The sequence below is a fragment of the Panicum virgatum genome, chromosome 5N (genome assembly GCF_016808335.1).
Source record: "Panicum virgatum strain AP13 chromosome 5N, P.virgatum_v5, whole genome shotgun sequence".
Taxonomy (NCBI): Eukaryota; Viridiplantae; Streptophyta; class Magnoliopsida; order Poales; family Poaceae; genus Panicum; species Panicum virgatum.
The window spans coordinates 1,056,488-1,069,591 of NC_053149.1; the positions used below are offsets into that span (position 1 = coordinate 1,056,488).

Genomic DNA, 13,104 nt, shown 5'->3' on the forward strand with positions numbered 1-13,104 from the left:
TATAGTAGCAACGATGCTGCAACTTAGCTATTTGACGCATGCAGAATTCATCCATAATGTCTGGGACAAAGCGGTTGCCCTGGGCCCCCTGGGAGAGAGACTCGGTTGCTATGAGTCTTTCTACCATCGAGACTTGCTCTTATCCTGCATGAAAGCTTTGAAGCAGATACTCGGACCCCTTGGTAGGTAGGCTCAATGGTTTGAGACTGACCACCACCAGCCAGGTTTTAACCTGTGTACCACTTCAAAGTTATAGCTTAGTAACAGACCCGCGGGGCTCTTTCCTGACCAATCCCAGGCTGGTACCAGGTCCAGGGCTCTAGATGCACAGGTCCGGGTAGCTCTGTTCTTGTTACAGAGTGGAGGAGTGCGTAGGCTTAGGGTCGGAACCAGGCTAAGGCGCTACGCAGGGCTCCGGACCACTCCAGGAAACAGCACGATCTTTCCGGACCTGGCTTCACCGTCCCACACCCTTCGCAGCAGTGGGTGAGGTCACTTTGCTGTGCTCGATCCTTTGAGATATAGTGCTGGACATGCCGTGTTGGATTTAGGAAGTCAGCTCTTGAGCTGGGACGAGGTCCGGGCCCCTAATTACCCGGCTCCAGGTACTAGAGCACTCGTTACAGGGTGGTGGAGTGTGCAGGCTTTTGGGTGCGGAACCAGCTAAGCGGCTACACTGGGCTCCGAACCACCCCAGGAAACAAGTACCCGCTCCCCAGAGTAGGTCCCTAGGGATCCGGACCCCTCTCCAGCAGCAAGAGGGTCCGGATCTGTATGGTAGTCCAGCAGCTCAATGCAGATCTTAGTTGCAGCAACAAGAGTAGAGGTCCCGCGGGGGTTAGAAAAAGCGAAAATTCCGAGAATCGAAATGCGTAATTTAACCTTGACACAAAGACGGAACTAGGAGAAAATCTTTCCTTTGCAATCTCGATGTACATGGCTTGCGCGATGGATGCCAGAGGCCGGGTTTACGAGGTCGGACCTCTACCGCTCTGAGCCGCGCGTTAGCCGCTAGTGTGATGGATGCCAGAGGTCGGGTTTACGAGGGTAGCCCCCAACCGCTCTGGACCGCACGCTAACTCTATCTTATTACAAAGGAAAAGTTATTTCCCTGCTCTGCCTAGGTGTAAAACTTACGCAGATGCTCTATGTTCCATGGGTTGGGCAGCGGCACTCCGTCTTCTGTGGCGAGGCGAACGCATCCGGGCCGGCATACCTCTGTAACCTTTAAGGGCCCCTCCCAGCTGGGGGAGAGTTTGTGGAGCCCCGCTCGGTTCAGGATCCGTCTGAGGACGAGGTCGCCAGCCCGGAGCTCCCTACTGTGCACGAACCGTTGATGATAGCGCCGGAGCGCCTGGTTGTAGCGTGCATTTCGGATTGCTGCTCGCCACCTTCGCTCGTCAACGAAGTCCACGTCGTCGCACCGCAGCTACTCCTGCATGGATTCGTCAAAGGCCTGGACCCGTGGTGAGCCCAGGTGAATTTCTGGGGGAAGGCATGCTTCAGCCCCGTAGACCAGGAAGAATGGAGTCTCCCCGGTGGCTCGGCTGGGTGTGGTCCGGTTGCCCCATAGTACACACGGAAGCTCGTCAACCCATTTGGCACCATGCTTCTTCAAGCAGTTGTAGGTGCGGGTCTTGAGTCCCCTGAGGATCTCTGCATTCGCTCTCTCAACCTGTCCATTGTTGCGGGGATGTGCTACGGACGCAAAGCATAGCTGGATGCCGATGTCCTCACAGTACTCCTGGAAGAGTCTGCTTTTGAATTGGGTCCCGTTGTCCGTGATGATGCGGTTTGGGACGCCAAATCTGCACACAATGGACCTGAGGAATGCGACTGCTAATTTCTTAGTAATATTCACCACAGGAGTAACTTCCGGCCACTTGGTGAACTTGTCGATGGCGACATAGAGGAACCGGTATCCGCCGACAGCCCGGGGGAAAGGCCCCAGGATATCCACACCCCACACAGCGAATGGCCATGAGGGTGGAATCATCTGCAGAGTTTGAGCTAGGGTGTGTATTTGTTTTGCATGGAACTGGCATGCTTTGCAGGACCTTACCAGCTCAGCCGCATCCTGGAGTGCTGTTGGCCAGTAGAAGCCATGCCGAAAGGCCTTGCCAACAAGCGTGCGAGAGGAGGAATGACTTCCGCACTCGCCTCCATGGATCTCCGCGAGCAACTCGCGGCCCTCTCCCTGGGAAATGCATCGCATGAGGACACCGTTGGCGCCACGGCGGTAGAGGTCCCCTTCTACCACCGCGTAACGTTTAGCCAATCGGACTACCATTCTTGGTGTCTCCGTCTTGGGGGGCTGAGTGCCATGCACGGCCCTCAGCGGCCCTGGCACACTTGTCTGCCAGGGAGAAAAGCGTAGTGACGCTTTCCACCTCGTGCGTCCCCAGCTTCTCTAGCATCTTCTCATCACGTACCCCCTGGCGGAAAACAGTAATAATAGATGCATCTGAGATACGAGGAATGGTCCCCCGTACCTTGGTGAAGCGCGAGATGAAGGCCCGAAGCGTTTTCCCGGGTTTTTGCCTCACGGCGTGAAGGTGTGCCTCCACACCATGCTGTTGGTAGGCGCTGGCGAAGTTCGCTGTGAACCTCGCACAGAGCTCTTCCCAGGACTGGATCGTCCCAGGTGTGAGATTCATGAGCCAAGTCCGGGTTGGCCCAGACAAGGCTACATGAAAGTAGCTTGCCATTACGGCGCCGTTACCACCAGCCGCTGTGATGGCGGTAACATACACCTGCAGGAATTCTGACGGGTTAGTAGTACCGTCGTACTTTTCTGGCAGGTGGGGGCGGAACTTGGGTGGCCACGCCACGGCGCGGAGGTGCTCCGCAAGTGCAGCACAGCCCACCCCGGCCACCGGTGCGCCTGACTGAATCCGGGCGTTCACCGGAGGCCTGGGTGCCGCCGCGTCCAGATCAACATTGAGGTTGCGTCCCTCAATGTTGAGACGGCGCTCTCGCGCCCTCTCGACAGCGATGCGGGCATCCTCCCCCGCGCGCCGGCGGTTGAGCTCCGCCCGCAAGTCTTCTGTTCGTGCACCCCTCACGGTAGGGGAGCGCACAGATGCCGACGCACCGCCCTGACGCTGGTGGTAAGGTACCACCGCGTTGCCAGGCGGAGGTCGTTGCCCAGTCTTTGCAGAACTGGGGGAGGCCTGAGCCAGGTGGAGGAGACGGTCGACGTCGTCCCGCCACTGCTTCAGGGCGTCTGGCGAGGCTGCCTCAGCCGGGGGTTGCGAAGCAACTCCCTAGCCGCTGCCAGCGCTCCGCCGCTCGCAGCCTTTGAGGGGGCCCTTGATGGGCGCCCTGACTCTTGCCGGCGAGCGGCGCGTGCCGCCGCCAGTGGTGGCTGCTCCACAGGCACAGTTGCCCCTGGAGCAGGAACGCGAGAGGCATGTGGCGTGGAGGATGCCACACCCTCTGTCATCTCCACGTCGTCCACGCGAACCATGGGGACGAAGAAAAGATGAACTGCGACCAGCTGCGCCCCTACCTGGCGCGCCAAATGTCGTGGTGCTGCAAACCACAGCCGGGTGGCGGAAGGCACCCGCCCTAGCCCAGAGGGTGTATACTCAGGGGGTAGCTAGTCTTAGATCGGTCTCACTCAAGAACACGAGGAACACAGCAGGATTTAGAGTGGTTCGGGCCGCCGGAGCGTAATACCCTACGTCCACTGTGTGTTGTATTGCCTTCCCACGAGAGTGAGAAGGTTGCGAGAGCTTGAGTCAGTCTGGATTGTCCTGTGCATAGCGAGCGCCTCCCTTTTATATCTCAAGGGGGCGCGTACACAGCCGTTGGATCCCCGACAGGTGGGTCCAACGATGCAGTATAAAATAACATACTGTTCATACATTATGGCGTCGCAGGCAAAGGAGATCTCTCTCTTGGATTCTCTTGCCTGCTCCCGGAGCCCTTCGTCCATCATGTCCTGGCGTTGTCTTGTCAGGTCGGGCCTGTCGTAGCTAGTGGCATCGCCCGCCACGTTGCTTAACCGGGCGGTGTAGCTTGCGGCGTAGGCGGCATGATGGAAAAGCGTCGTGCTGTCGTATCCATTTAATGCTGCAAGCGGGCTCTGCGCGGTTGCGGCACAGGCGGCTCCACTGTGCTACTTGGTAATACGCGGTGCTCAGCGAGGCCTGACAAGGCTGTCTTGCGTACCGCGGCGGCAGAGCACTCCTTGTCCACCACATTAAATGCGGCAGGTGGGCGAGTCTTCCTGCAGAAGACTCGCGCACGATCCCGCGTCTCCGGGACACGTGGGGGCTCCGGACCCCTACACGGTGAGGGGAGTCCGGACGGGCGCAGGAGGTCCCGGACCCCTCTGGGGGTCCGAGGCCTCGGCGGTCAGCTCGGAGCTTCCCTTCCTTAGAGACACGTGGCGTCACCGGACCCATCCTCAGGCGGGGAACGGTCCGGGGCCGTTAGCCTGGTGAGGGAAAAGCCTGGCCTGTGGGGCCTGGCTACTCCGTCTTTCCCGCGCAGCTACGGATAACTACGCGGGTCCTGCCTTGCTGCAGTAAGAGTGGGTATCCCTGTTACAGGGTACCGACACAAAATATTAGGAAGAAACATGAATTAACAAAACACAACTATTATGTGCTTAAAACATATAAGTTAATAAAAAGGTAGATAAGAAAAGTGACATGAAAAAACAAGCATATTAAGCAAACAAGAAATATTTATAAGAGAATAGAAACAGAAAGAATAAAATATGAATGAAAGCAAAAGAAATAAGTTGTGTAACCCCACACGCAATGCTATTGCTACATGCATGCATAAAAAATTTAGGGAACATATCGGGTGAAAACCATATTCTTCGTGAAAACACGTACAAACCACGGCAAAAAGTCGTCTAAATTCAAAAAAAACACACATGTAGATGATATGATGATACACAACTTTGTAAAATATCTTGTCTAAACTCGACTTCATTTGTGAGATATAAAAATAATAATTTTGAAACCAGAAAGCTATCCGGATGATTTGTTAAAAATTTTCAACCTTTAGCACATCGGGACCAAAAGTCTGTTTAGCATAGTTCCAACTCCAAACTCCACTACTCCAGCCTAGAGGTATGTGGAGCCAGCCAAACATCCTACTCCAAAATTTGGTGGAGCAGCCAAATTCCATGGATTTGATGGAGCTGCATTTCATTTTCATGGAGAACCTCTCCACCTACTGCAAAATCCTCTAAAATAAATCTAGACGTGGAGTTCTGAGATAATCAGGTTGCCCATGACTACATCGATTACGCCTAGAGCCCTAGACCAGACATTGTCGCCCATCCCGCTACACGCCCTCACCTCCCTCCCCACCGGTCCCTTGAATGCCGTCATTGCATGCCGCCCGCACCCTTTTACAGCTACACCACCGCCCGAGCCGCTTGCGCCACCCTCACTCGCCGGCGCCACCCCTGTCCTATTCTTCCTCTCGCCGGCGCCACCTCCGCCCTCCCCGCAGGCCACACCGCCGCCTGTGGGCTACTCTCCCGGTCGACGCTACCCCACCCTCCTATTCCTCACCGCCCGCCCACCCCCTTTAGGCCGCGGCATGTTGCTGAGTGGCATGAAGGGCAAAAACAACAGCTCACCCTTTGAGTCCTCTTTTTTGAGCTAGGGGCACCTTGCTAGACAAAATACCACGTCCATACAGCTCCAACTTTATATGAAGCATGCTCCAGCCAGAGTTTTGGAGTGGAGCAAGAAAATGTGGAGTTGGAGCCATACCAAACAGAGTCTGGGAGTAGAGGATGAATCTGACGTAGAGGAGCAGGCCTGGCTCTTTCGATCTGGACTCTGGGGCTGGAGTACAAAATTTAAATCCTTAATGAAACTTGGAGCTAGAGTTGTGACAATCAGACCCATAGAGCGGGAGACCCTTTACATGAAACTCAAAAGGCTTTAAACCACATTGAACCTAGTACCAGTTGAGGTTGCATGTCGACGAGGTGCAATTTCAGAGGCAAACGTTGACAAGGATGCTTCATATATATAAAGTTTTTGGTGGAAAGAAGAGGATCTAGTTTACCTTGGCCTTTAGCTTTTGTTTGGTAAGCCTATTGGCAATATCTTTTGCTTTTATCGTTGAAGGCGGTGATGACCCAAAGCTACCCTCGGCCCCTTCAAAGAAATGTTTTTCCTATCTAGTATATCTATAGAATAAAAAAAAGTGCAATTGAATCCCTGATCCTCATGATCATTACCGCCATGGCGAGCTGCTCCCCGTCTCTCTCCACGCGTCACGCCGCCGCGCTGCCGGCCGTTGCCGGCCGGGAACCCGGTCAGTCTCCTCTCGCTCCCGCCGTAGTTTAAACCAGGCAGAGGACAAAATGCCCGTCCTACCCCCAGCATCCAACAGTCTCCCGTGCCTATTTCGGTCATTTCGCGCTTTGCGTGACACCGCTTGCCAAGTCCAACCGGCGCGCTCCTCAAAACAAACCTGTCCCCGTCGCCGTGCTCTCGCAGTAGCAGCCAGCAGTGATCGCTCGCCGCGATGGCCGGCCCGGCGCCGACGTACTCTGCAATCATCGCACACACTGCCGCGTTCCTCGCCGAGCTCGTCGCGGACCCTCTGCTCCGGCGCCACCTCCTGTCGGCCGCGGCCGCGGCCTCGGACGGCGGCGGGCAGCAGCACCCGGCGGCCACGCTCCAGGCGCTGTCCCTCGTATCGGACGCGCTCGACACCGCCGCCTCGGCCTCGCCGTCCCCGTCGTCGCTCCGCGCCGCGGAGCGCCTGCTGCAGTCGCTCCCGGCCGCCACGCCGCTCTCCTGCCTCCTCCTCGCGCTGGCGTGCGCCGCGCGCCGCCGCGGCGGGGCGCCGGCCGCGGCCGCCGTGCTCGACCTCTTCGCGCTGGACCCCGCGCTGGCGCGCCACGAGCTCGCGCCCGCGGCCTTCGAGGCGCTCTTCGCGCCGCGGCTCCTCCCCGTCATGCGCCACTTCGCCGCGCGCCGCGCCTCCGCCGCCGCCACCGCGGTGAACGGGGACGAGGACAGCAGGTCCGACGAGGCCACGGCGCTGTCGGCGATGCGGGTCCTCTCGCTGATGAGCGGCGCCCAGGCGCAGGAGATGAGGGCGCTGGAGCGGGAGTACGAGATGGTGCTCGACGCCAACTGCAGAGCGTACGCGCTCTACCTCAGGAAGATCCTCGAGGCCGGCGAGGCGTCGGCGGTGTCGTCACCACCGCATCCTCCTGAGCTCGTGTTCGGCGTCGGAGCCGACGAAGAAGACGACCGCGGCGGCGACGAGGACGCCCCGGAGAACGACGAGTCTGCCAGCTCGCAGAACAGCTTCCGGTACAATGTAATGACACGACGACACGCTCCGTTCTTCTCGACGGTGCGAGTAAACCAAGTCTTCTCATTGCCGGTGAGCTTTGATTTCATTTGCAGCCGATGTGGGCGGGGACGGAGGAGGAGCAGGGCGATCTTTACCCGCGGCGGCAGGGCAGCGTCAAGGGCCGGAGGGACCTCATGAGGCCGCCGAGCCTGTACCCGCAGCGCGTGCCGCCGCACCTCATCGTGCAGCAGCAGCCGCCGCCGCCGCCGGTGAGCAGAGGAATCCCGGCGTCAAGGCTCCGGGCGGAGCACTCGCAGTCGCCGGCGGCGCCCTCAGACGACAGCATGGAGGAATCTTCCTCCGATCTCGGCGGCGGCAAAGAGGTGCGTGCTCTGTCACTTGGCGTGGAAAAAAGACGCGACGCGACGCGACAGCTTAGCTACTAGCTAATGTGTTTGGTCCATGCATTCTTAGCATCACAAATCATGATTAGAAATGCAGGCCAGTTTTTTAAACCAAATTTAAAAGAATAGGGAAGCATAAGTAGGGAATGACTGCCAGCCTGCTTGGTAACATGGTCAATTATGCTACGATAATTCTTGTACTTCCTCCATCCAAAGTACAAGTCCTTTTAGAGGTATACTATACAATACAGTCATTGTAGACATCGTGACAGAGGTATTTTAACCACTAATTAATAGTCTAAATACAAATGAAATACAGCAAATGGTATGATTTTCCCAACAGTTATAGCTATACCATTTCCTAAAATTCACTCGCAATATTCAAAAGGATATTTGTAGTAACCAACACTCCTTTGCGACTAGATAGAGAATATTCATATAGCTAACATATGTTCAGGTCCCACAGCATCTTGGTATAAAAAATGGGTTTTGCAATTATAAAAATGCAGTCATTTTTAGTGATGGAAAACAGTCATTTTTACCGAACTGTATAGGCAGTTATTAAATGCAGTAACTACGAGTAGCCAAATACTCCATCCGGTCACAAAATAGTCTATTAATTATGCTTTGATGACCTAGATCTGGTCAAACATTTGAACCTTAATTTTGTCATCAAAAGCTACAGAAATGATTAGTTTAAAAAACATATAGCTATATATATGTGTGTAGCTAGGTTTGTCTAAAAAATAACATCATAGTTTCAACGACTTATGAGGTGGTATCTCACAACGTTAGGTATATACTAGTGTACATGCATGTGCGGATGCAAGTATGAAGATGACAATAACACCAGCTAATTCAGTCAGTTCCAAGTTAGCATTGTAAGAACGATGGCTGAATTAGTCAATCGGAACATGCGTTCAGAATGAACAGGCGTTTATTTCTCTGGCTGATGAAACCAATGCCGAGCCTGATACAGTACACAGCAAGCTTCCAATCCAGAGACTTTTTGAGTTACCAATGCCGTTGCCTTGTCTCTTAGGAAAAGCGCGCGGCGGCGTCGCCACCGTCGTCCAAGCCACGCCCGCACGCCGACGACGCCCTGCTGTCTCCGGACCCCGCGAGGTAAGCCGCCCACCATTAGCCTCGCCGCATGCAGCGGCATTGTCTTCTTCGTTCCTCCCTCCCTGACATCACCTCGATCATTTTGATACAGCTCCCCGGCGGCGCCGCAGCCGCTGCCGACGCCCAAGGACTTCGTGTGCCCCATCACCAGCCAGGTGTTCGACGACCCCGTGACGCTCGAGACCGGGCAGACCTACGAGCGGCGCGCCATCCAGGAGTGGCTCGACCGCGGCAACGCCACCTGCCCCATCACCCGCCAGCGCCTCCACGGCGCGCACCTGCCCAAGACCAACTACGTGCTCAAGCGCCTCATCGCCGCCTGGCGCGACCTGCAGCAACCTTCTTCTTCCCCAACGGGGACGACCATGGACGCCGACAGCCCCGCGCCGCCGTTCAAGACCAGCAGCAGCTCGCCGTCCCCGGACACCAGCGCCAGCCACGCCAGCGCGCCCTCGCCCACCAGCGTCATCGCGCAGGCCACCCTCGAGACCGCCGTCGGCGAGCTCCGCGCCGCCGTGTCCTGCCTCTGTACGTCCGAGGACCTGGCCGAGTCCGAGAAGTCGGTGCTCAAGATCGAGCGCCTCTGGCGGGAGGCCGGTGCCGACCAGGCCGTCCTCGCCGCGCTCGCCAGGCCCGCTGTCATCAACGGCTTCGTCGAGATCCTCTTCAACTCGGTCAGCGCGCAGGTGCTGCAGGTCGCCGTCTTCCTCCTCGCCGAGCTCGCCTCCCGGGACGACGCCGTCGTGCAGACGCTCACCAGGGTCGACTCCGACGTCGACTGCCTGGTGGCCCTCTTCAAGAAGGGCCTGGTGGAGGCCGTGGTGCTCATCTGCCTCCTGGCGCCCACGCCGGAGCAGCTCGTCGAGATGGACATGGCGGAGGCCCTCGTGTCCACCATCCGCCGCGGCGACGAGGACCCGCTCAAGATGTGCATCAAGCCCAAGGCCGCGTCGGTGATCCTCCTCAGCCAGGTCCTCGCCGAGGGCGGCGCGGACAGCTCCACGTCGCCGGTGCCGAGGTCCGCGCTCCTGTCGGAGAGGTTCATCCGGAGCGTCGCCGCGAGCCTGGAAGCCGAGCAGGTGGAGGAGAGGCTGGCCGCCATGCGCATCCTGCTCCGGTGCATCTGGGAGGACGGCCACTGCCGGAGCAGCATCGCCGACAAGTCGTCCCAGCTGGGCGCCGTCCTCGACGCCTTCCACGCCGTCGGCGACGCGGACAAGTTGGACATCGTGCGCTTCCTCTACGAGCTGCTCAAGCTGAAAAAGTCCGTGCTTCGATCTCAACTACTACACTGTAGAATTAAGCGCTCGATCAATTATCAATATGCTCGCCGGTTCCAACATGTCGATCGTTCTTCAGGCGATCGGCGGCGGAGCGTGTTCTCCGGGCGATCAAGGACGGCGGCTCCTTCAGCATGATGCACACGCTTCTCGTGTACCTGCAGTCCGCGCCGCCGGAGCACAGCCCTGTGGTTGCAGGGCTACTTCTTCAGCTCGACCTATTGGTCAGCACAGAACGCACCACTACTAGTTCTGAAATGAAATCTGAACACCCCACAATGCAAGTTCTGATGATTTTCCATGCATGGCAAACACACCCAGGTTGAGCCGAGGAAGCTAAGCATGTACCGAGAGGAAGCGGTGGACTGCCTCATCCAGTGCCTGAAGAACACTGACTTCCCTCGGAGCCAGCTCCTCGCCGCCGAGACCATCATGTGCCTCCCGGGGAGGTTCTCGTCGTCGGGGAGGCCGCTCGCGCGATCGACGCTGCTGAGGCTGGCCAGGGTGAAAGAGAGGCACCGCCAGTCGCAGGATCTGAGCACCGTTCGCGCCGACGCCGGCGAGGATGAAATGGTATACCTTGCTCACTGAATTTTCAGGCACTCGGACCTTGTCTGAACGAGCTCTGCGCAGGAAGAAGAGAAGGCCGCCTCTGAATGGGAGAGGAAGACGGCGTACGCGCTGGTGAGCCACGAGTTCGGGCTGGTGTTCGAGGCCCTGTCGGAGTGCCTCAAGAGCAAGAACGCCGATCTGTTCACGACGAGCCTCGTGTGCGCCACATGGCTCGTGTACATGCTCTCCCTCCTCCCCGACACCGGCGTGCTCGGGGCGGCCAGGGTCTGCCTGCTACGCCAGTTCGTCATTGTCCTCCGCTCCGCCAAGCACGGCAGCGACCGGGTCCTCGCCATGGTGGCGCTGAGGAGCTTCATGAACGACCGAGGTTGCTTGATGACCACTGACCATGCATTTTCCCCCCCTCTTTCTTGTGCACGCAAATCATGGTGAATGTTACCGTTTCTCTGATCCTCCAAACGAACAAATTCTCAGAGGGGATGCACGACATCACGACGTACATCAAGGACGTGCTCAAGACCCTGAGGGAGCTGAAGAAATCGTCCGGCCTCGCGTTCGAGATGCTCAAGCTGCTGTCGGACGGCCAGGAATCCAGCCTTGTAATGCTCAGCTTGCTATCCAAGTACCAAGTGCATTTCATTTTTTCTGTGAAACCTTGAGATTTTACTGAAACAACATTTTTTCCATTGCAGGACATGTGGAACCACAAGGATATCAACCTTGTGGACTGCAGCTCAAATGGTGAAGTAACATCAATTGTTTACCTGAAGAACCACATCTTCTCTGGCCACTCTGATGGAACATTGAAGGTTGCTCTTTCGAAATTCCCAACTCGTAGCTTATCAAAACCTTTTTTTGCAGTTTCTGACAAACTGTTCGACAGGTGTGGGAGGGAAGTGAAAACATCCTTCGCCTTGTGCACGAGACCCAGGAACACACGAAAGCAATCACCAGTTTGTCTGTCCTGCACTCGGAGGAGAAGCTCTACAGTGGATCATTGGACAGGACAATTAGAGTATGTTTCTTGCAGGGGTCTTCAGGAGATAGCGTCGTACAGGATAGGATGCACGACCAAATTCAGAGTATGACCCGTGGCCCTGTCTGGTGCTGGTGCAGGTGTGGCAGTTCCGGGATGGCGTCCTCCGGTGCGTGGAGATCCATGACACGAGAGACCCGGTGCAGAACCTTGCCGTCGCCAACGCCATGGCCTGCTTCGTGCCACAAGGCGCAGGCGTTAAGGTGATCGACAAGATCCTTCAGTAGTAGTAGCTGCTGCCTCTCTAGAACATGGAAACATATTCAGGGCTTCAGATTCAAAATGCTGAACGTTCTGCGCTTTGTTATGCCCTTCCAGGTGCTCAGCTGGAACGGCAGCTCCAAGCTCCTGAATCCCGGCAAGTACGTGAGGTCCATGGGGCTGGTGCACGGCAAGCTTTTCTGCGGCTGCAACGACAGCAGTATTCAGGTATCTGCTGCTGAAATGTGAAATCTTCAGAAAACAACATTCTATCTACTGCAGGCATGGATGGCATTGACTGAATCTGAATGTGATCTATGACGACAGGAAATCGACCTGGCGAGTGGCACGCTGGGCGTAATCCAGTCCGGCAACAAGAGGATTCTCGGCAAGGCGAATCCTGTATACTCCCTACAAGTTCATGACGGATTGCTGTACACCGGGAGCACTCCATCAATGGACGGCGCGTCAGTCAAGGTAACATATAACTGAAACGAACTGAACAATTGCATGAACTCAATCTTCAGGTTTCTGACGGCTGCTGCGGCATGCAGGTGTGGAACTGCGCCAACTACAACCTCGTCGGCTCGATGCCGTCGTCCATGGAGGCGCGGTCGCTGGTGGTCAGCGCAGACCTCATCTACCTTGGCTCCAGGAACGGCGCCGTGGAGATCTGGTCCAGGGAGAAGCTCACCAGGATCGGCACGCTGCAGGCGGGCGGCCCCAGCTGCCGCGTCCAGTGCATGGCCGTCGACGGCGATGGTGACGTGCTTGTCGTCGGGACATCGGACGGCAGGATTCAGGTCAAATGCTGCTGCTGCATTGATCTGTGCTGACAGGATTGCCAAGATCTGAACTTCTTATGTATGGCATCTCAGTACTCACATTGGGATTTCTCTTCTTATGGCAGGCGTGGGGATTGACTTGAGCAGATGCAGAGGAGGCATAAAAAGAATCGTCAAGGAATGGTGAATAAAATGTGGAAATATGAGTGGCGTACTGCTGATTGTTCTGTTTGTGTTTTTCCTGGCACGATCTTGCAAGATCTGCAAAGTGTAAATATCGTCCGAGTTCATACTACTGAACTACTGATCTGCAAATCCATCCGCCTCATTAGATCAGAAACCCGAGAGTAGGAAAGAAAACATTTCATGGCAGAGGTAGCAGTCATAGTGATGGTGTGAAAACAGTG

At 56.4% G+C, this 13,104-nt stretch overlaps 1 protein-coding gene across 1 annotated transcript; it reads left to right on the forward strand.

Annotated features, from left to right (window-relative positions):
- Positions 1–6,510: 6,510 nt before the first annotated feature.
- Positions 6,511–13,075, forward strand: LOC120672561 (putative E3 ubiquitin-protein ligase LIN). The gene is given in 14 exon segments (XM_039953044.1): positions 6,511–7,317; positions 7,407–7,676; positions 8,740–8,822; positions 8,914–10,086; positions 10,182–10,326; positions 10,424–11,042; positions 11,150–11,274; positions 11,368–11,484; positions 11,559–11,690; positions 11,792–11,914; positions 12,030–12,140; positions 12,240–12,389; positions 12,467–12,715; positions 12,823–13,075. Coding segments are annotated over 14 exon segments (4,122 nt in total). The 3' UTR covers positions 12,841–13,075.
- Positions 13,076–13,104: the final 29 nt, after the last annotated feature.